At 37.1% G+C, this 24040-nt stretch overlaps 1 protein-coding gene and 1 pseudogene across 5 annotated transcripts in view; both read left to right on the forward strand.

Annotated features, from left to right (window-relative positions):
- The window catches only part of LOC149046799 (uncharacterized), a 1637-nt pseudogene extending 1251 nt beyond the window's left edge, over window positions 1-386 (forward strand).
- Window positions 1-19881, forward strand: part of LOC113668487 (importin-11) — a 56529-nt gene extending 36648 nt beyond the window's left edge. For 2 of the 5 annotated variants that reach the window (XM_027184383.2, XM_089203774.1), the window contains 17 exons: window positions 5245-5278; window positions 5732-5772; window positions 7006-7071; window positions 7689-7739; window positions 7970-8083; window positions 8781-8855; window positions 9327-9367; window positions 10164-10240; window positions 10580-10659; window positions 10751-10831; window positions 13407-13502; window positions 16020-16133; window positions 16706-16750; window positions 17006-17082; window positions 17237-17332; window positions 18478-18550; window positions 19294-19881. In XM_027184383.2, coding sequence (XP_027040184.2) covers window positions 5245-5278; window positions 5732-5772; window positions 7006-7071; window positions 7689-7739; window positions 7970-8083; window positions 8781-8855; window positions 9327-9367; window positions 10164-10240; window positions 10580-10659; window positions 10751-10831; window positions 13407-13502; window positions 16020-16133; window positions 16706-16750; window positions 17006-17082; window positions 17237-17332; window positions 18478-18550; window positions 19294-19455 — 1323 coding nt within the window. In that variant the 3' untranslated portion in view covers window positions 19456-19881. The remainder of the gene's footprint in view (window positions 1-5244; window positions 5279-5731; window positions 5773-7005; window positions 7072-7688; window positions 7740-7969; window positions 8084-8780; window positions 8856-9326; window positions 9368-10163; window positions 10241-10579; window positions 10660-10750; window positions 10832-13406; window positions 13503-16019; window positions 16134-16705; window positions 16751-17005; window positions 17083-17236; window positions 17333-18477; window positions 18551-19293) is intronic. The other 3 variants (XM_027184384.2, XM_089203773.1, XM_027184386.2) reach the window with 3 other exon arrangements.
- The last annotated feature ends 4159 nt before the right edge of the window (window positions 19882-24040 follow it).

Raw genomic sequence — 24040 nt, forward strand, 5'->3', positions numbered from 1 at the left:
TTACATTCTTGGTGCACACGTCAATGTCAGATCACCAATCTTGGGTTCATTAAGAAGCACAAAAGAAGCACAACATGACTTCACCCAGAGTATGGTTGGGTATAATAACAGCCTTGAGAAGGCAACTGCTGAAATGAAGCTTGGAATCAACAAACCTGTGAATTTGGAGATGAAATCAGTGGGAGTAAGGCAAATTAATGAGGGGCTCATCAAAGATCAACAGGCCAACCTCTCAAGCCTTTGGCTTGGCCACTGAGCAGCAAGCCCCAAGGGGGCAGGCCTCTAGAGGCGCCCTTCAAATGAATTTAATTCAACTTCAACAAACATTCAGCTGAAGTCAAAATTATCACCAGGTGAGAAGTGTAGTACAAGCGACAGCAAGGCAAATCTAGATATGGTAAAGATAGGATTGATTTCAGCTGGACTGTTATCAGCATTTTTGATTGCATGGCTCCACAGCCCCTGGCTCCAGCAGCAAAACTTGTCTGTTGCAACAAACAAGTTTGAAAAAATAAACTTGAAATATTTTTGGCATGCTAGGAAAAAAGACTTAATGTAATTTTTCTTTTTCAGCTCATGCCTTTTGTATTCTTCAAGATTTTGAACGTCGTTTTATTCTTATAAGAGTTACACAATATATTTTACACTTATAATTCTTCATCTCTTCTTGGAATATTGTTTCTGTATTTTATTTCACAGCCTTTAGCAACTTCATTGAATTCTTTTGTGTGTATTAGAATTAATTTTTTTCCATTTTAATAACATGTACAAACTTTTTGAAAAAAATTTGTTTTCATGCAGTTTAAAAAGTGGAAAACAAAATGGTTCCATCATTAAGAGCAAAGGCAAAATGGTCAGACTTTAAAGATATTCAAGACCTATATAACAGGATTTGAGTGAGTTGATATCTAATATTGTTGACCATCCTGTTCCAAATATTGATGCACCAGTTCTAACACTAGCAAGATATGTCCTGTAAGACCTCAAGTTGAAGTAACTGAACAAAGAAGAAAGGAAATTAGAGAAATTGAAGAGATGCCTGGATTGAGAAGGTCTTCTTCGGAGGACGTATCCAGTGAAGCTGAATGGAATGAGTTTATTAAAAATTACAAAACCCAACAGTTTGAAATTTGCGAGTTAGCAAGCACATTGAGAAGGTTAATTAAACAATTTAGAATTGAAGGAACTGAAGGTTTTGGATGGAGAGAGTTCATGGAAAAAGCCAAACCAGAAGTCTTGAGGATAACGAGAGAGAATTGTGAAATGAAGGTTAAGATGATACTCTTGTGAGAGATGGTGAGAGATAATGAAGATGGATTAGTCCAGCTTCAAGATGCATTTTTCCACACCAAAGTAATTGAAAATCTAAGGGAAACAGATGAATCAGAAGTATTTCATGTTTTCATGCAAACATTTGACAAAAGAATTCAGAATTTTGATCAAAGAGGAGGCAACTGGAAATTTCAAAGAGTGATATCTTGATATCCATCTTGCAGAATGCCAAAGTGGCAGACTGCTTCAATTTCACAGGGAAGCATCATGAAGCCACCCCCTTCATATGCAACCTATACTTCAGAACACCAAAGTCTACTCCTGTGATATTCCACAATTCAGCAAACTATGATTCCTATTTATTTGTTAAGGATCTCGGTGTAAGCAAGGGAAACATCAAATGCATTTCCTATAATGAGGAAAAACATGTCATCTTCAGCAAAGATGTTATGGTTATAAAAGTCAGAAATGAGAAAGGAAAAGAAGTTCAAGTTAAGAATGAGCTTCGCTTCATGGACAGCTTCAAGTTCATGGCTTCTTCCCTTTTTAAATTAGTTTAAAACTTGAGTCTTGAGAAGTTAAAGGAAACTGAGTGGATCTTCAGGATAAAATTGAGTTCACCTCAAGAAAGGCTGTGTACCCATATAATTACATGAGCTGCATTGAAAGTTAAACGAAATGAGTTTACCTCCAAAGGAAAAAATTATACTCTGAGCTGAATGATTATGGAATTTTAGATGAAGATTATGAGCACACACAGACGGCCTGGAAAGAGTTCAACATGAAGATGATGGGTGATTACCACAACCATTATCTCCAGACAGATGTCCTCCTGCTAGCAGATGTTTTTGAAGAGTTCAGAAGTGCTTGTCTTGAGAGTTATAGCTTAGACCCTGCTTGGTATTACACATCACCTAGTTCATCATGTGATGCTCTATTGAAAGTGTCTCAACAAAAAATTGAATTACTCACTTATATAGACATGGTGCTGATGATCAAAAAAGGAATTCATGGAGGAATCTCAGTGATCTAAAATCAATTTTCAAGATCAATTAGACCATATATGCATGAAGCTTAAGATGCAAGCAAGCCAACAAAGTACATCACCTATCTATATGGGAATAATCTCTATAGATGGGCAATGTGTCAGCCTCTTCCTATTGTAGCTTTAAAGTGGATGACTGACTTTGAAAACTAGCAAGATATTCCTTGTATCCTTGAAGTTGATCTTGAATATCCAAGAGCTACACAATCTTCATGATGATTATCCACTTGCTGCAGAGATGTTGATGACAAACAATGTAGAAAAACTTTTTCCAAATCTTAATGATAAAGAGAGATAAGTTCTTCATCACAAAGTGCTCAAGCTGTATGGTCAATACATTCCTTCAGCTCTCATGTAAAGTATTGGCTCATTTTCTCCCTGTTAAAGAAGGAAAACTTCTGAAGGACTTGAATGATAACTTCATGGTAAAGAGAGAACTTGGAATGATTGCTGGTGACTTGAGTCTGAAGTATGGAGGGTACATGGCAATCGCAAGTGCTGCTCTTCTCATTGTCAAAAGTATTGAAGTACCCTTCAAGTCAGTTAATGATAAGGAAATAGATAACATCAGTTAAGAAACTGATTAAGTTCTTACTGGGTGCTTGAATAAGAACTTGAATAAGAATGTATGCAAGTTCTTCATAAGAACTTGATAAAAACTTGTAAGTACTTAGATACGAACTTAAAATTATGTATCAACAAATAAAATGGATGGTAAAGAATCTTATACTGAAGAAGCAGTGGCTCAACAGGTGACTTCAACTGATAAAAACAAGATGAAACCAAACAAAGACCCAGGGCAAAAAACCTGTTGAATACAACAGGGAGGAAGAGAAGAAGAAAGGGGGTTTAAAGCAATCAGAAGATCCAAAGGATCTAAGCACTAGAGGGGCAGGATTACAACCAGAACCATCATTATCATTCTCACTCATTCAAATTCTTTCAGTAGCAAGTGTAGCTCTCTCATTGGCCAGACTGTACTATAGAAGGAAAGAGTTGATGGCTCTCATTAATAAACCAAAACCACAGGCTCAACCATTACAAACACAGATTCCTGTGCGAGTAAAACAAATAGATTTATTTTTTTGTTTGCTAAAATAAAGTGTCTGATAATAAGCTTGTTAAAACATTGACCAATTCAGCTAAATTGACTGAACTGGCTACTACAATTGGATTGGTTGCAAAGAAAGTCATCAAAGAACTAATGACTTCTGATCTGAGTTCAAATCTCATGTTAAGTTCACTGTTGTTATTGCTGCATCAATTGTGGCAAAAAGTATCCTAAAGAACAAAAGATTTTGCCCTCTTAAAAATGTTCAGCTGATTCACAATGAATGCAATTAAGTTGGAAACAGTCTGCACAATTATTGAGACTGCCTTAATATATCTCAGTGATATGGAAGAAGAAATTCATCGAAAGTTTCATAATGAATACTTGTCATCAAATTTCAAAATTTATGATGAACATCTGGAGGATCTGAGCCCCAGAGGGCCAGGCTGCAGAGTGACAAGCAATAAAGTTGCAGATAAATAAAATGGCAAGCATGGCAATTATAATGATTGAGGGAGCATCAATCAATGCAACTGCATTTGTTGGTGGAAGCTATCCTGCAAGACAAGTGGAGACCAAAATAGTGCTGAAAAAGAGAAAAGGAGGCATGATCTCACAGTGGAGAAGTACCAAGTGGCCTACAAAAAGTATCAAAAAAATCGAATAAAGCTCCACAGTAGGATTGCAACTAATGCCAGAGTCAAGGAGCAGGCAAAACAGAATTTTGTTGATAAGGATTATGCTTTGAAGCTGAACAACAAGATGCATAATCAAAATCTTGATCTGAGGGAACCACTACTGTCTGACTTCTACAAGCCAAGTACTTCACAAAAACAAGGTGAAATTATCTACGTCAGAGAAATGGCTTTGGCTTTGGGATTGGCTGCCAGTCATTTCTTGTTAACACAAAAGAAACTGGAAAGAAAACTTTCAAGAATCTGCCATGGCCCTAAAGGCCTTTTGGAAAGGACTGCCTGCTGTGAAGAAGTTGGCTCAAGAAGCTGGAGTGTTATAGGACATAGCAAAGCTTTGGCTGATGAAGCAAGCCATCTGGCAGATTTAATTGCCTGCCCTGAAGCATATCTCTAGACCAACTTTTGATGTAGAATCTCCAAATGAAGTTCATCACCCTGATGAAGGCTCCTGAGAGATAAGAAAGTCTACTGGTACGCATTGGCAATTGTTGATGTTGCAAGCAGATGCAAGGCTGCTAAACCTCTCACCTCAAGGAGTTCTTCTGAAGTCTCAAAAGCTTTTCAGACAGTCTATAAACATGGATCACTGAGGTAGCCAAAAGTTCTTCTGGTTGATACTGGGCATGAATTCATGGATGATATCAGAAGAGAGATGACAAAGCATGATATGACCAATCAGTTTACACAAACTGGACTAAGAACATTCAACTGAAAACAACTATTCACTCAACCTTGATGATGACTTCCACTCAGGTCGTCAAAACATCAGTCACCACTACTGAAAACAGTCCTTCTCAGGACTACACTCCCCTGGACGATCAAACTACACTATTACATGTCACTCCTGGGTTCAAACCATTTATTATATTGTAAATATTATTCACCTCTGAAAAATTCAAGTTGCCTTAAATTCAAGGTTGATTTGAAAATGTGCAAAAACTGTCTTTTTGCAATCAAGGTTGATTTTAATTTTTATTTCAGTGAGTCATAGCCACTTTGATTATCAGTTATGGGCACAAGAAAAATTTTTCATCACCTGTGTGTCCAGTTTCTGTCTTAATGTCAGTTGCAGGTATTGCCATTAGTTCTTCCTTGAGAATATGCTATCTTGACCAGTTTGGGCCCATAACCTATGATAGGAGATTATATATGTTCTTCAGTTTTATTATTTGTTTCCTTAGGTCCGTCTTACTGCAGCAAATACACTTAAGACTGGTATCCTTCGTAACCATATATGTTTTACCCATCTTTCTATAGAAACAGCCTATCACTTTGAGCTTCAAAATTTAAGTCTGCCTGGCATGTAGAAAGGAAGCTAACAGATTTTGCAGTTCATACTGGAAGGGTTTAAAAACATTAGCCATACCCACTAGTAACATGATAATTATATCCATATCATTATTAGAAAATTTAATTATATGTGACAGTGCTAGGATTGTTTTGTCATAGTGTAGCCTTTTCCTTTAATATGTAATGGTTTTTTAATGGCATTCAACTTTTGTAGGGCTTATTTCTTTTAATGTAGGCAATCTACATGAAAAAAGCTCTTGCCTAAGAAGGAGTTGGCCCATGATAACTTAGATTACTTCAGAACAGACAAATTTACAAAAATAAAAAAATCAGAGGCATCAAAGTTAACCATTCCATGATTTCCTTAATCCTTATCAGCTATTGATGATGTAGAATTTTATCTAGAAGACTTTGTTCAGGTATAGCTTAGGAGGATGAATATAATGTGTATACTTTAAGTATCAGGTTCATTTTGAGGCAAAACATTTTATTTTACCACTATATGTCTTTGGAAGTGTTCATGAAGTAAAGTGGTGAATCCCATTATCAGTAATTCAATTGAATATTGTACTAAGTTTTAAGGATGTTGATCAGAAGTCTAGAATGTTTGATTTTAAATGATGCTGTTCTTCCCTTTTTTGTGATAATGGACATAGCTTAAAAGACTGCACACAACCCAAAATCTTTTACCTTATAATGACAATCACTCAAGCGGTTGAGACTAATGTAGAGAGAAAGTCAATTTAGAATTTAGCAAAGTAGGTCCAAAAATAATATCAAACATTTCCCAAAAGGAAACTAATTGAGTGAAAACCCTCTAATTCTACAATTATCTAATTTATAATAAGTTGTTCTCTCGGTGGTTTCCTGAGAAAAAAATCTAAATCAGACCTCTTTGTAGAATGGGGATCAAAATCCACCAATAGCATTAGAACACCATGATACAGATGGTAACTCATGAGCAGTTGACCCCATCACCTGATGAAGACTAGCCGTTGATAGGCAAAATGTTACCATCTACATCTCAAATGACTACATCATGAGACAAATGATTATACATTAAACACACACCTAAATTGGGCAGTTTGTATTGTAATTGTCTTGTGAAGAAAACTTGCTTGTTTTAATGAGCCACAATTTGGCCAGATTTCATTGAACATTTCATTTTCAGATTCTGTATTAGTGTTAAATTTGACCTGCCAAACTATTTCAGTTTGTGAACTATTGCAGATTGTGAACTCTGGCAGATTGTGAACTTTGATGGTTTGACATTTTTGACAGCTGTAGGCTTCTGATTGGCCTATCATAGCATGTTTTATGACAGTATAGAGCATGCTGAAGACATGTTTGGTCACGTGAAAAATTAAAATTTGTAAGTAATTTGTAATAGTAGGTAACGTGTGGGGACTTTGACAGATTCTTTATTATAAAACAAATAAAGAAGCCTTGACTGTGCTCTCTTCTGTTGCAAAGCACTTAAGAAGTGGCGAAAGCACTCACGAAGTAGGGAGAAACACTTTGACTATATCTCATGTTTCCTTCTACACTTATTAAGTGCTCGAGATCATACTTCCTGCATGCTTTACTACAGAACGGAGCTCAGTCAAGGCTTCTTTAGCTGTTAATTAACTCACCGAGAATGTCAATTTCAGTTTTTGGATGGAAGCTTTGAAGTACTATTTAACCTCCTCAAGTGTACCAATGATTGTGATACTAAGGTACCTTTTTCAGAAGTTCCTTTTAATCAGTAAGATTAACACTACATAATAATACAGTGATCTGATCAGAAGCTGGTCCAAGAGGATTTTGTAGTCTTTTGTTGTCTGCTCATAGAAGTGGTTGGAAAGGTATGACCTCAAAAGCTAATACTGTAAAAACCATACTTTGGTATACCACTTTGCAATTAAGAAAATCCACTTCATTTATTTCAAGGTGAGCGTAAAGATACAGTTATACCAAAAATCCAATGAAACTTAGAGAGCAGTAATACTTATACTTAATGTACTTGAGTTGTTTAGCTATGCAACAGTAGATGTATTTCTCTTGACATTGTAATCGGCATGATGAACTTGACTTTTTGAACTTTTACCAAACAAGAGATTGCTTTCTGACAAATCTGACTTCAAGGGGTGGTGTGTCCTTGTTTTTGAGGTCTTAGTTTTTAAGATGCTTCTATTACAACCAGAACAGTGACAGAAATAAGAGCATGCTATACCTGTGAGATAACAAATATAAAAGAGAAAGTCAGCGGAGGGTACGGCAGATGTCCAGAGGTATTGGATGAATATGTCTGAATTTTTTTTATCCTTTGTATGCTAATACAATTTCCTTACAGATGCAGGTGCTGCATGTGTTATCATTGCTTATTCAACGAATAGGAAGCAAGGTCTGTGGAATTATTTATCATCTTTGAAAAATGAAATTCTTTGTTTTGATACATGTACAATGTTTCCATTTTATGTCATGTTTGTTTGATATAGATAGCATTGTCATAGAGCTATTGTTATAAGTATTTTTGTGTACCATATGCTTGTAGACATAGCTTGTGGCACAAACATTGACAGCTTGTCCTTGCCAGCTTGCACCAATAAATGTTGGTTTTTTTGTTTGTTTAAGGTCCAATCATTTGCTTCCCCACTTTCAATCTACCTTCCCGAGTTGTGGCAGGCATCTGGTGACCATAACATGCTTCAATGTGCAATTGTCTCCACAATGACTCATCTTGTAGAGGTCTGAAGAGATTTTGTCTTGTTTTCAGTTATCCATATTGAATTTTAATGGCAAGGTTATTTCAAAATTTCAATGCCTCTAATGGGTACCACAAAAGACTTTTGTTTGAAACAGAAAAATACACAACACACAATTTTCTCTGGAAAAATAAGATGTTAACTTATTCTCTTAAACCTACTTGTACAATTATGGGGCACTGGCTGAGCATGTGTTTCAGGCGAGAAAGACCCTTCAAACTTGATGAAAGCAGTCTTGGAAAAGGATGAAAACTTCTTGTATTATACCACGACATGATCTTAGCAACTTAAGTCTTTCTAAAGACTGCACAGATTTCATTTCATTTCACCATTTCATGGTTTAGCCAGGAAAGCTTTTTCCTATTAGACTGTTCAGCTTAGCTGTACTTTTAAACCCAGCTGTTACCATAGGCCAACAACTTGAAATTTTGCAATATTTTGGAACAGGTTCCAGGCTCCAAATAGGGTTTGATTCTACTATACATTTAAATAAATCATACATGGTAAACTAGCAAAAAAAACTGGGTTAGTCACCAACTGTATAGAAGATATTATCCCAGTAAACCACCAATCTCTAGATCCATCAAATAAATGTATTCTTGGCATGAAGACTGTATCTGCCAAGCATGAGTTGTGACATTTGCTGTTAAAGTTACTTTGATAACTCTGTTGTTTCACAGGGCCTAGGTGTATGGAGTGAACAGATGTACCCTTTCCTTCTGCCCTTGATTCAGCTCAGTACAGATGTTTCTCAGGTAATTGATGCAATACTAGTTTATTTTAGATGCAGTGTACTTTCCAAATTCCCCACACAGCACATAGAATCAATCATTTTGCTGAAAACAGCTCTTAGATTGTTGAACAAATTTAATAAGAAAATAATCCTTTTGCACAATTAAATGAGGGACAGAAATTCAACAAACAATGAAGTGAGTGAAGGTGTGGGTCAGCTGGCCTCTTACATGTTGTAAGGATTTGGAGACATTTAACATTTTCTGGAGACAGAATGACTTCACTGCCCCCAAGTGCATGGTCGACCGGTAATGCAGAGATATTATATTTCATTGTATTATTAATTAAATCATACTCCACTACACTTGAATTATTCTATACTAGAGAATCTTGAATCATACTTTACATATACAATCCATGATTAAATTATATTACACAGAAGATGACTTTGCTGGTGAACATATCTTTTATTTGCCACTGTTTCATTTTTTAAGCCATCACACATTTACTTAATGGAAGATGGACTGGACCTTTGGTAATACTTTTCTTTGCTGCTTCAGTATTTTGTAATAGATTTAAACTTAAAGATAAGCCTCACATGCTTGAGATAGTGTGAAGAGATACAATATTTGTCATGATTGGCTATGAACAATGAGGCAGACACCATTTGAGGAAACATCAGTTCCCAGAATACTTAAAGATCTTGCCATAGTGTATCCCAGAGTGTGAAAAACATTGGGTCAAGCCCAAGGGGCAGGTTGTTTGAAACTTGCTCAACACAAATTATAGTTGTACTCCTTACAAGATCTTTAGGTGGACATAGCAGGTATAAACTTGAATGATAAGCAATTGTGGTGTGAAGGATGTGTTCAGTCTCATGAAAGAGAATAAACTGTTCCCTGTTAGCCATGTTTCCCCTTTTACTTTTCAGCATCTATGCCTAGTGAATCACATCTTTATTTGATTAATTACAATTGATTCCAATAAATCTGACTTTTTAAGAAAAGGGCTTCAGGTAACAAGGTTAGAGTTATTAAGGTTGAAATTATGAAATCAAAAATAAATACATGAAGCAAAACTTACCTTTGAGTTAGGGAGAAACTTGAGTTGTGGAGGGTTTTAAAGAAAGATGAAAACCTTGGAGGATAATGCAATTCATTTTTTGCTTCATAATATCCTGAATTATGTGGTTCCTGTCATATTGGAGTTTTAATCATTGTGTTTATGGGACAAGGCACCTTTTTGAGTGAAGTGATTGGCTTGACTGACTTGAAGTGTACATTTTTGTTAAAATTATCTATTAAACTTTTCTGTATGATGTGTATTTGCAGGCACAATGTTTTGATGAATGCATCATGTATGGCTCCTGAATTGTTGCAGCTATTTGCTAATATGCCACCATTATTGGGTCAGTGAAAGTGTTATACATTTTCAATAAGACAGTCATCACTTTGTGCTTTTTAGTTCATTTCTCGTCATATATTAGGTAAGGTGGAATCAGCTGCTATGCATCTCTCTGCCCTATACTTATAATTTTCAAGAGGTACCACAAGAAGCAATGCATCCATCCCAAAGCTACCATACCAAAACTCCATTCAAACTTTTGAAGCAGCTAAGTTTTAAGGGTGGTTGACTTTTGCTTGAAACTGTCACTGTATGCAAGAAGTTTATAGTTTTGTTACTTTTCTTCACTTCCTTTACACCTTCAATCTCATTGAAATCTTTACCAAAATCACCTTAATTGCAGAATTAGGCTCCGAAAACCTCAGAACATGCTTTGCCATTGTGGAATCTTATGTGTTGTTAGATCCAAGAACATTTCTTCAGGTTTGATTTTATAATTTCACGTTTTGTAAATTAACAGTGATAGCAAATTATTCTTTTGTCATTTTTTTAATAACCCTCTTTCTTTTGACAGAATTGTAGTGCACCTGTTGTGGATGCTTGCTTAAGAATGCTTGGAAATATAAAACCAGAGGGCAGCATTATCCTTTCTAGGGTAGGGGTGTATATTTTAACAACATTCAATTTATATCAATATAATTAGTTAAGAACAGTTTCATTATTTAAAATTTTTAGTTTTAGTCTTATGTCCTAAAATAATTTAAGATAAAGATTGGGCATGAGAGGAAGAACAGCATATTTTTATTTTCCTAACATCTTCAAATTATGTAACACTGAAAGTGCATCCAACTCCGCCTTTTTTAATGAATCCACTAGCAGTGCTTCTGCAAACAATTTCAAGTTTTGAAAAAATATGCATATTTCTTTCCTTTCTCTAACAGAAGGGTTTTGACAGAACACATTTATAGAGATTAGCTTTGCTGAAATAAAAGCAATAGCTGCCTTCAGACTAGTCTCCTTCACAGTAATTCTTTGAGATTGGGTGAGCATTGGTTATATCCCAAATAAAAGCTGGAATGGAGACTACTATCAGACGTTTTCGGCGTAGTTTTAATTTTGCATCAGTTTTACCACGTTTAGAACTATTGCCCCTGTTTCTAATATTCACACCAACTAAAAAGAGTTTATGAAGCCCTTTGTTTAACTGTTGGTTCTTGGCAAGTGTATGGCCACATTCTTCAAATCTTCTCACGGTTCAGAATATTATTCCCACCACAATTATTCCTAACAACCGCAATATTGACTTGAATCTTTTGTTTTCTTAAAAAAAAAAGCTTTTTATTTGCTGGCGAGGAGTTTCCTTAAAATTATCAAAGTTCAATCACACCTAGATGCCAAATCCCAAATTTACAGCAAATTCCGTTTTGATGCTTCAGACGAGAGAGGACCATCAGGGCCCTCTCGAAGCAGTTCTGTGGTGCAATGTAGTAATTTCTCCTTTTCTAATCAATTAATTTGGTGATATTCAGCGCCATCTTTGGTGTCATATGACTACTTAATTAGAGCTGTAAAAGTCAAACATAACTGTGAAAAGGTAGGTCTGATGGTTTGAATAGCATCACATCGAGAAATGGCTAGAACAATAGTGGAATTTGTCCATTTCTGGTGTGTAAATCGTACTCTCATTTTTTCACCCATATTGATTTCATAAGTAGATCCATATAATACTTCTAAAGAAATGGGCACTTAAGGCGAAGAAATTGTGCGAAGGTGTGACAATGAGTTTAGAAATTTGACAGCATTTATTATACTCTCCTTTTGAAAAATTTTCCCTTTAATTTCTTCTGTCAGCACCTTTTTGATGAGAAATGAAAAGTTGTGTATATTTAAGACATATTTTCAAACTGCGATGTTTTTTAAAACGGGTGTACATATAAAGATATATATATATATACCTTCATGTTGAGGAGACGTTTAGTCATCTCCACCATCATTATGCATCATTCACCAACACTCGCAACATTGTTGACTGTCGTTTAAGTTTTATGTACAGACCTTTTTTGTATTGTGTATACAACGTACCAATCATCTCTTTCCATAGAACAAGTTGTATTAAATTGTTCATTACAAGAAGAGGCAGATAACCGTTTTAGGTCCATGATGACATAAGTGAGGATGGAATATTGGACGACCTTGCTTTCATACTTTAGACCATTGTTAATTTGGAGAAATTACCGCCACTGCAGAATTTGTCGAAAGGTTTGAGTTGGCCTCAGTTTTTTTTTCTGCAGTACTAGGGCCTACAACCAAAACAAACTGCATCAGGTATATTCACCTATTTTGAAAAATTAAAGCTGTAGAAATTATTTATTTCACTCGCGATGTGCATTCAAGATTTTGCTCAGTATGTCACTCATGATCAACGGGTGCTTGCATAGTACGTTTATTAATTTTTCGGTGAGACATCTGTAAGATATAAATCCCGTGTTGCGCTTCGTAACCACATTCAACTGTTATGAAAGGGTCATTGACATCCTTCAATTTGTTTTATTTTTCGAATTTTGGTATCGAAACAAGGAAGTGATGCACCCGTAGCCAAGCTAAATGATTAGCTGAGTTGTTGTGTGACAGGAGTTGGGTGGATCAAACGGGTTAATTTGTCAAAAATGCCCACACACTTTTAGAGGCCATGAATTAAAAGGATGACGTTTTAAATCAATTTAAGTAGTACATCGTGTAGGGTATCTTTAATAAGCCTTCACTGTTGACCTTTGTTTAGTCTCAGCCAAAAAAGTGAAAAGTGCATTACTTTAACGGGTAATTATGCCGAATTAAACACAACAACGTCGTGTTTTCGAAAAGCTAATTAAAAATGACTCATAATTGAAAACCCAGAATATACCTAGTTTTATTTAAAGTTGCCAAAGTTGGTACGTTCTCTTACTAGATAGACAGACAGAGGCCTATATTCAGTTTTTAAGGCTCAGTGTGGTTCTTCCAGGTGCTTGAAAGTAACGTGCTATCAATAGGAGCCCTGAGCTCAGAGCATTTAGAGTTTCTGAGATATTTCACCGATCCAACGTTTGGTATAAAGCTGTAGCTGTGCCTAATATTACACTTTTAACTAAATGTAACTTAAGTAACATTGTGAGAGATGTAACACTCCTTGGTATTTTAAATCCATTCTCTTATTGCTTGCCCATGTTTTTTATTTTATTTGGTTCTATCAGGTTGTTGAAACTATCATAAAAGTCTCTCCTCTCGATGGTCCTCAGGTTTTCGCACCAGTGTTGCTGAAAATATTGAACATGATCATTGAGGTTGAGGTAAATTTTCCTTACTAACAGTTATGAAACAAGAAGACCTTAGGAAATATCTCTTAGTTTATCATGTTACGATCATTCACAACATTAATATATTATAGTAGTGGATGGGTCAGCCCTAGGGCTTGAATGCAATGTAGCTCAGTTGCTCTAGGTTATCGTTGAACGAGAAAAGTTCGCGTGAGAGTATATTATGTTCCTACCATGGTAGAATCCTTTTGTTAGTGATCCTAAGATATGGGACCCCATAAGTATAATGCATGCGCAATAACTATCATTAGGAGCACGCAAGCAATTGAGATGCAATAACTTGCGGACTATAAGAGTTCTTTTATCGTGAGTGTATAAGATCCATTTACCAAAAAAGATACTAGAGTCCAAACTCCGTAGAAAATATGTTTTAAACTTGTTAAATGAACCACAACATTTGGCTAAAATAGAAACTCAGAAACGTCTTTAATTTCCAAACAAAGGAGTGACAAATTTACGCGAACGAAACCTCAAAAACAATTAAAACTCCGCGAAAACAAAACTAAAAGTTCGCGAGAAATGCCCACGTCAGTTTTCCAATGTCAAGGTTAAAGTTCTTTGACATGATTGGCTAATTTGTGAAATCACGCGCGCCGCGCGTCAATACAAAAAGAACACGAAGAGGGGAGAGGAAGAGAAAAATTGTAACTTGAAATTTAGAAAAACAAAAGAGATTTTCTACAATGAGGAGCTTGATATTCCATTCGGAATGGGCAAGAGCAAATAAAGGTATTCTTCTTATTTCACACTGTGTTTGAATATCCTACTGCAAATGAGTTCTTGCGTCTTCAACTGTAGAGAAGCCCTCCCAGAACCACAATACGGAAAAAGATGGCGTCGTGCACGGACTCTGGGTAAATCGACCAACTCGGTGTGAACAAACAGTTTCGCAATGCCTGGAAGGTGCTCTGAATGGCTTTTAAATGGAAGTAGGTTTCTGCTTGCTTACAAGTGGAAGGAAAGTCGTCCGTGTGTTGTGTACACTTTTGCGGCGGGCATAAGTATAGATCTAACAATATACCCGCCTCAGTTGAGTAGAGTTTTATTAGTACTCTTAGAAATGAATGTTCGACAGAGGCCCACCCAAAGGCGAAAATAGCACCTGAATTTCAAGAACTAAACGCAGAAGAATACAGAAAACTGCAATGTGAATGTCAAAAGGAGATTGAGCATTTATTAAAGCGTATAAGAAAGCTTAAAGAGTGCATAGAAGTGGAGAAGTTTAAAGTTAGTAAATTTATGGCTTCTGACCCGGACATAAGGTTTTACAAAGGACTACCTGACTACCAGACCTTTTTTAAAACCAAGACCAGGTTTCTTGCAGAGTTATAACGATGGATACACAAATGTTTCAGAGATCATTTATATTTTGTACCTGGAGGAAGACCTCAAAGGGTTCGTCTCATCAATGAATTATTGTTAATAATGACGAGGTTACGTCTCGGATTAATGGAGGATACCTCGCCAATCGTTTTAACATTGTTCATCAAGAGGTCTCAGAAATATTTGCCACCTGGATCGATCGAATGTTGGAAAGACACTCAGACCAGTACAAACTGACAGAACTACCGTATGCTGGGATTAGGGAGACATCCTTGTCTATGAAGGACTGCTTGGACGTGACAAGATCCACCAAGGCTAAAAGAGATTAGGGGGAAAGTAAGCAAGAGAATGAAAAGATGAGTGCAAACCACCACCCACCAAGCTTTGTTAGGTCAAAACGTTGTCTATCGAGGCTATTGCATAGACATATAGATGTTTAAGATGTGCCTCATACAATTTGGATGAGGTGCAGTGACAAATTAAGAGAATCTTTTGTGAGTGAAATGTTAAGGAGAAACACCTCCTGCTTGCACCTGGTACCCGACCGTAAGGAGTCCTAAGGAAGAATCAGTGAAAGAGGAAGACAAAAATGAATGACTCTGAGAAGGAAATATGCTCTGCAGTGATTTCCTACATGGATATGAGCATTAATGTCTTTTGCTGCTCTTGTGTCCGAACTTGCATCCAGAGTATTTCTGCGAAACAACATTTCTAAATAAATCATGGAAAAAATTCACATAAAATATCACTTCTCCACATCACAGTATAACATTTTTTTTGCTTAGTGCTTAGCGTTGCTTCATTCCCTTCTTGAATTTTTGTAATGGCGTGGAACTCATGAATTCTCACAATTTAGGATTAATGATCGAGTATGAATTAGATTGTCGATACACGATAGTTGGGAGCATCGAGTGTAGAGTTTCAACTTTATTTTAGTCAATCGTGCTGGTGTACAAACCTGAGGCAACGTAACTCCTGATACACTTAGCGCTAAACATAATTTTTGAATGCTGACGTATCAAATAATGACCATATCATTTCCTTCCGCTACTAGTTTTTAACCTTTAAAGTAATGAGGGCCATGTTCCTTGATGTTACGTTCTGATACAATTGTAATTTCTGGGATAGTGATTGTAAAATTACAAGATATGTATTTGTTTTGGTTAGGAACACACACCTCTTCTGGTCATCTACCTGTGCATAATTGGGGAAATCAGTTTGCATAATTACCATGCATTTGTTCATCTGGTCGAAAATGTTGCACAGCAGCTCAGCATCCAGGTATGGGAGGAGCTTGAGTGAATCTTGCATTGTTCTTTTACTATCGTTTTTTGTCTATGTCCTTTTGCGTTCCTGGTTCGACCAAAAGTTAACCTTGCAGCGAGACTTCCCAAGATGCCTCATGCAAATAGTGCAAGCTCTAATGTGGAAGCGCTGTAAGCAAAAGTGTGTGATATATTTTCCTGAATAACTTCTACTAGAGGTGCGTAAGCGAGAAAAATATATTAACCTCGCCACAAGTCGTATGTGCAGTGATGATAAAACTGTTAATGTTTATAGTTCTATGGTTGCCCTAGTACCCCATAATGAATGTGCAGATGGATATGTTGTGTTAACACGTGTAATAGTTCACGAAAAAGTACAAGCACCCCCCCCCCCCAACCGAGACCTTCGTCAAGGGCGAATGGATTGCTCAACTGAGATCTACCTCGTACGCCAAAGTCCCCAAGTTGCTCAAAGACAGATCATTTGCTATAGACTAAGTGCTATGGAATCAAAATAGGTGTTGTCACTATGCTTCTCAATGAAATCTTTTCCAAGTTTATTGGCTCATTAATTCTGATTTTTTCCAGGCTGGGAACGTTTTAAGCCAGCTTCTCGAGATATGGTTGGACAAAGTAAGCAAAATAATAACATGTAGAAATTTGAAATGCTTCCATCTTACATTTTTTGGTGGCTGACTTAGTGTTGATTTTATCGTTTTTATATTCATTGCCTAAACTGATTCTTAACAGAATTACGGAAAGTTGTATTGAAATGTAAAGAAAATTTTTTCAATGTTGATTGTTTCCTTTATGGTGTTACTTGAAACCAGTGATTGTTTCATTATGAGAATGACATTATTGCCTTCATATTTGTCTTTTTTTGTGTAGATGGATTGCATGACACGGCTTGAACGAAGGAAACTCACTGTGCTGTCACTGATGACGCTGCTGCCGTTGAATGTGCAGTAAGACAGTTTTTTTACTAATTAAAAAGTCAAGGGAAAGGGGCAGTGGTGATTTGAGCACCATACACCCTTTTATTTGTTCATTAATTGTACTTGGTGTATTCTTAAAAAGGCGAGCGCCAAGCAATGATATTCATTTTAATTTTCGCAACAGCAATTGTGTCATGCAAAAGTTTGCAATCATTGTGGATGCTGCTGTTGATGTCCTACATGAGATTCACAGAGTGGAGGACGGCGGAACGCATACTGAGTGAGAAATTGTTATTCTTTATGAAACAGGAACATTCACTTGTGATAAACATAATTTCAGGAAGTTCATATTTCATGACATTTATGTCATTTTAATACCGCAGCATTAAGATTGGTTTTTTTGTTTTCTTGCTGCCTCTTGTCTTCAATGAAGTAAAAGCTTGTTTCATTTAATTGATGGTTTCATTGGGAAAGTGTTACGAATTTCATAAAGGTACTTTATGAACTCAAATCTCTTTACATTCGCCACCAGAGGAGAGAGGAAAATGACCATGCGATAGTCGAGCCGTTGTAGGATTTAGTGTTGTAATATTACACCTTCTTTTTAGAACGAGTACGGCGTAACACAAAATTTATCTAATGCAAGTACAGCAGAACAATATTATATCGTGACATCGAAGTCGAGCTTGCCTACTGAGAAGTTGTTGTTCGACCAGTCACCATAAAGGTTATCTTGTCAATAATGGTAATAGGACCGAGTGGAATCCAATTTTTTCTGTAATCATACGAGTGATTAACAAAATCGGACAACCGCGAAGCGGGAGTCCAATTTGTAAATCACAAGTTCTACCAGTTTATCATAACTGTTACAATTTCGGAAAAAAACAAATACATTTAGGACATACATCTCCCGTAGAGACAACGTCTAAGGTAAAAAATTCCTCCATTTTGAAAATTCCCCTGTCTTTTTTGCTATGGTTATTGTGATCAATTCTGTGATTGGTAAATTTAGCTGAGTGGACTTAGTATGACTGCCTGCTTTAATTGTCCGATATACAGCCAACTGTCCGATTACGACTATACAGAATGATAAGTGAAAAATAAAGCAGCTAATACACCAATCACGTTTGAGGAAATTGCAGTGGTTATGATTATTACTGGTATCGTGTTAAATCCATATAGAGGTTGTAAATATGACGCAATTTATAATATTAAGTAGCTCCAATATGAAATGATGCGTGATGTTAACTTTAACATTATACTTAGAAGGAATGGCTGTTACAACTGACCTTCAAGCACTACGAACTTTTGTCTTTACTATGTTTAAGGATCACAGTGGGAATATTTTTCTCTGTGATAGTATTGTTTACATTAGAGGCAATTGAGGGTTATCAATTCGGTCATCCTTTCTCCTGTGTGTTTTAGTTGTTTGGTGGTGCTTGTTGGAGATGGCGATGATGGTAACGAACACACCGAGGAACAAAAAAGGAAACGAAAGGTAATATTCGAACTAAACGGGAAGAGCATCATAAAGAAGTTTCCATAGGATCGTTCCAGAACATACATAGATGACAATCTTTGACAAATTTTCTTTAGACGGATGGAAGTGAAATTCCATTCACTTATTGGCTTTTTACTTCGTTTAAATTCGAATTAGCTTTATAACTCAGGACTTTTTTACACTGAATAAAAAAGCGGTATACAAAACATTCTACTAAGGTAGAATAAAAACGTCAAATGAATTTAAAGGGAAGATCACTTTTTCTGTAATTGCAACGAGAAAGTTTTTTTAGAGAAAGCTTGAAAAATACAACCTTGAACAGATTCGAACCCTTCACCTTTCTGCGGTACTCAGATAATGAGCTTGACAGCTAAGCTATCAAGCCACTAGATACCAGCTCCAAGTTTACCTCTAATTCAATTTTGCAAGATTGAAAAAGAACTCCTGAAGTATTGTGGTTCGGTGGTGAAATGTGTCCTAAGGAATTTCGTCCTTGATTGACGATTGTGATCGTTTAACGAGTAAAAAGGGTCGCAGTCAGATACACTTGAGTACTTTGTTTTGAATTTTTTTTTCCATTCGTTTCATGGTAATGGGAAAAATAACAAAAAAAAGTTAACAAATAATCTGGAAAGGTAAGAGGAAAGCCAAGATATGGCGGAATAAGTTCTCAGCTATACATGTTAATTTCAGTAAACAAAATCAATCTATCTGTGTTTGCTTACGACTCTGTTTTTCAGCTGAGCTTATCAAGTCCTGTGCACTGCTTTCCCTTGTGGAAATTCGTTCGAGACAAACTTCAAGAGTGTCGCTCAGTTTATGGACATGAAACCTTCCAGTACGCAATGGACTCCATGGACTCCGCTGTGGTCACTCAGCTTGGCACTTTTATAAACCACTAGCGCACTTTATGTCATCAGTAGAGGCGAATTTAAGAAAATGCTTTTCGGCGTTAAACCTCAAGCACACTAAAATATTTCAACGTACCGTTGAGCTTCGGTTCTGCAGGAGTGTGCTAGTTGTCCTCCGTTTGAAACGTTGCTTCCGGGAAGCTGGTGTTTCTGCAAAGGTTGATCGAGGAAATGTGGAGCTGTATACGAACTGATGCGTTAACCACTGATTTAGTCTGAATGCAAATTTTATGTAAAGGTGCGTAGAGATTCAATGTCCAATTCAAAGTCGTGAATTTAGTTTCAGTGTTTGTAAACCAGTGACATTCTCCATTCCTCGATCCTAAGACGTAATTAGATTCTTATATATATTTCGTGCAAAATAAGCGAGCACCACTTAAAAATAAATAAAGTGAACCCTCTCAGACTTTAAGTAAAGACTTAAACTGCGGTTTGAATACTTACAAAAGCACAAAGAGTGCAAAGAATCCTATATAAATTATTAGAGAGTGACTATAAAGTAAAGCCTACTGTTCCCATTCAATATTCCTACTCTCTATCTTTTATAGGGAACTTATATGCGATGAAGGTAATTGTGCATCCCACAACAAGCGACTCGAGATAAACTGCATCAGCGCCATTAGCGATCGGCCGAGATCAAATAGTTGCATGTGTTTGTTTTGTTTTGTTTTGTTTTGTTTTGTTTTATCCGCGTTCCTTAGTGGAGCGAGAGATTGTCTTGAGGGTCTCCAATAGGCTTTTTCATCAATCCCGTGATCCCGACTGAAATTTTCTCTCAATCCGTAATCCCGATGGTTTATACCGGCAAATCTTGATCAAGGATCGCTTTCATAATCGTTTCTTCAACCACAGTTCGCGTTTATATGATTTTCATATATTTTCAGTTATTTATTCACTACTTGGAGGGTTTATTTAATTTTACTTGAGCTCAGTGAAATATATGGAACGTCACAACGAATCACGCGCACCCTAGTCGAAGACGAAAGAGAGATCTCGTCAATATCCTGAAAATGGGAGGTATTTAAGCATTGTCCGAGGATACACACCGAACCAACATGTTGCCAATCTGCCTCGTACTTGGTCAGTAGTGATGCCTTCCCACGAATTCCGTACCCATCCTTCTTCAAGTTGATGGCAAGAAGAGAATAACTTTTCGCACAGGCTCCATAGACGAAACCAGCATCAACCATGTGAATAGCCTCAAATTAGAAAGGGTTTTGGTTCTCAGCATCCCAGACGTTGATCTGGTCTGAGTGGAATTCTATCGCTTCATAATCGCGTTTTAACTCAGTGATGTGTTTCTCAATACGAGACTTCATTTCGACAACAGTTCCGCCAGGAGCAAGGCCGAGTACATTTACTTTCTCGAACACTTCGCCACGGTTTCTTAGTTTATTGACATCGACGCAAAGGCTTCCTTTGACCACCTCGTGGAATTTGATTGGGCCGTCATTGCTAGCTAGAAATACGACATTGTTCCTAAAGTGGACTTCTTTGACAGCAACAGACTCTTTAAGAACCTCAACTTTTTGAACTGGGTTGTGCAACTGAGCTATATTCAAATTTGATCAACTCGTTTATTGTTTCAGGGTGAGAAACGGCAGGCTACTGAAGGGAGCCACGGAAATATTTATGAGATGAGGATACATTCCCACTCAGTTGCGCTTAGTAAAGTGATCCATTTTTGGGATAATTGTGTGGCTTACGAAGTCCAGCTGCTGGAGGTACTCGATAAGTTTTTATCAGCCTGATTACTCCCGCTGGATCCTGGCGGTCTTTGTTTGGTACATGATCATTTCGGGGTAGCAACTTTCGCATTGTCTTCCTTACTTCAAGACTTGCGTTGTTTCTTAAAGTTTTGAAAATTGCCAGATTGACCCTCTCGTTTTCGAGCTTCAAGTACCAATTAGCAAAGCCAGCTTTGAGACTTTCGCTGACGTGAACACTGTCTGGTAATGGTATAACCAAAGACAAAGACGGGTCTCCTGTGCCCTTTTCCAATTCTACTAGGATATCTGACATAGCCTTCTTGGGTTTCTTTTATAGGTTTTCTAACATGGTAACTAAAAAAACGTAACTTACCTAACTGTTTGCCTGAGAGCCTTTAAGGAGACCATCTTTCGTGAAAGCTGAGCCCGAAATTTTTGTTTCCGCAGAAAGCAAATCCGCCCTTCCCCTTCTCGTAAAAGATTGCCACACAACTTATTACGTCCATTATGCCGAAGTCCGATTCCTCGCTTTCGATAGTAGCTGACATCCTCTATTTTTTGCTCGCACCGATTAACAAATTGGTTGGTCACCAAGAAATCAAAGGTCACTATTACAGGACAGGGCAAGGCTAAGAATGTCCAGATATCACTGAGGGGTCGCAGAGAAAACAACAGCAAAGGGCAATGGCTGTGTACATGGCACGTGCTTAGATAAGAATGTCAACCTTTGTGCAGCTCTTTTTGGCCTCCCTTTTTATTTCCCGAGTCCCGCCCCTTAAAATCGTCGATTCCTGTGTCCCGTTCATAATAACAATCCCGCATCTTGCTCCCCTCTTTCTCTAGATTCCCGGATCCCGGCCTTCAAATAAGCCCAATCGCGGATCCCGAAAAATCTATTGGGGACCCTCAGCAGACTACTCTCGAGTCAAACCTCAAAGCATAAGGAAGCAAAACAATATTGCTTTAGGTGTCTGAACCACTTCTCAAGCAAAACAAGTTTGCACTCCATGAAGAGTATTGTTCGAGAAACGAGGCAGTCAGGAACGAGATGCCAGATAAGGATAGCATAATGAAATTCAAGAATCATAACTGCTCAATGACTTATGGTCAATGGTTTATGCTGACTTTTAGGCATTTACCAAACCAGTAAGTGATTATGAGCCAAGTAGTGATGATAGCTTCACAAAGAAATATCAAAAGCACAAACCATGCGGGTTCTGCTATCAAATCTTCCATTTCACGGCTTTATTCACAAGAGCCAGTCATCTATAGGGAAAACAGCGAGGATGAAGATGTTGCTCAGATCTTCGTTGAAATCAAGAATATTCATAGGGAATTCGATTTTGCCAAGATGTTCTTCACAGATGAAGATAGGCGTGAGTTCCATGATGCAACACACAGCTGGATCTGCAGTGATGGCTGTTAGCGGCCTGGCCAAAGGTTGATGAGGTGAGATACCACTGCCATTTCACAGGGAAGTCTCGTCGAGCAGCCCACTACAAATGCAACCTTCAATTCATCTTTCACAACTTGGCTGGTTATGATTCTCATCTATTGGTTAAGAATCTCGGCAAGACTGAAGGAAACATTAAATATATTCCAAATAATGAGGAAAAGTACATCAGTTTTAGCAAAGATGTTGTTGTTGACTGCGCTAAATTATTTATTGCTTCTTCCCTCAATAGTTTTAACTTAAAAGTCGCAAACTTGAGTCATGATAAGCTTAAGGAAACCATGGGAAACTTCAAAGGTAAAATCGACTTGATCTCGCAGAAAGGTGTGTACCCATATGATTACACGAGCAGCATTGAAAAGTTCAATGCAACAGAACTGCCATCCAAAGAAGAGTTCTACCCTAAGCGGAACGACTGTGATATCTGATGAAGATTATGAGCATGCAAAGAAGGTCTGGAAAGAGTTTGACATGAAGGCGATAGGTAATTACCATGACCATTATCTCAAAACGGATGTTCGCCTACCGGCAGACGTGTTTGAAGAATTCAGAAAGGTCTGTCATGAGAATTATAAGCTCGACTCTGTTTAGTATTACACCACTCCTGGATTGGCTTGGGATTCTGCCCTGAAAGAGACGAACGATGAGCTTGAATTACTCACTGATGCTGATATGTTGTTTATGACTGAATCAAAGAGCTCTGTGAGCAAACTCGTGAATTGACATATGATTTTTTGGATTACGTTTAATGTTATCTGGTTTAGGGAATTTTGTGGTTGATTGTCATATCTAGAGTACGAGCAGTAGTTCAGTGTTCGCTAATGTAGCAGAGAAACAAAGTAACGTTGGGATAAGAAGGCATTACAATTGAAATGATCATGCTATTTCATTTGACAAGGGTGGATGATGTCAGGTGTTTAAAACGTATATCATTTCTGTTTCTAGTTCAAAAGAAAAGGTTGGAAGTAAATGTGGGTGAAAAGTGAAATTTACTGAAAATATTAGAAAATCAAGGCAATACTTTCTTAATGAAAACATTATCGATTCCCTTTTTATCAAATGAGTCAAACGGGAACGAGTTTTGAGTGATATAACTAAGCCAAGACTGCCACCATCATTTTGGATCTCCGCCTGGGTAGATTTTAGTCACGTGCTAGGCAACGTACAATCAATAACAAGATAGAATTTCATTTCAGGCCTATTTATCAATTTTGTGGTGTATAACTTTCGCATTTAAGTACGTAATATGTATTTTGAATCTTCAAATTGTCTTGAAACTTAAAAGAAAATTGTTCTTTAAAAATTCACTGAAAATCGGTAGCTAAAATTGTTTGTTTAGGTGTTATTTGATTTTCGTGTTAACTTGTAATTTCGTCAGTCGCCGGCATCTTCTGTTGTTTCACACAGAAAAAAC

Source organism: Pocillopora damicornis, chromosome 4, assembly GCF_964200805.1.
Source record: "Pocillopora damicornis chromosome 4, jaPocDami1.2, whole genome shotgun sequence".
Lineage (NCBI taxonomy): Eukaryota > Metazoa > Cnidaria > Anthozoa > Scleractinia > Pocilloporidae > Pocillopora > Pocillopora damicornis.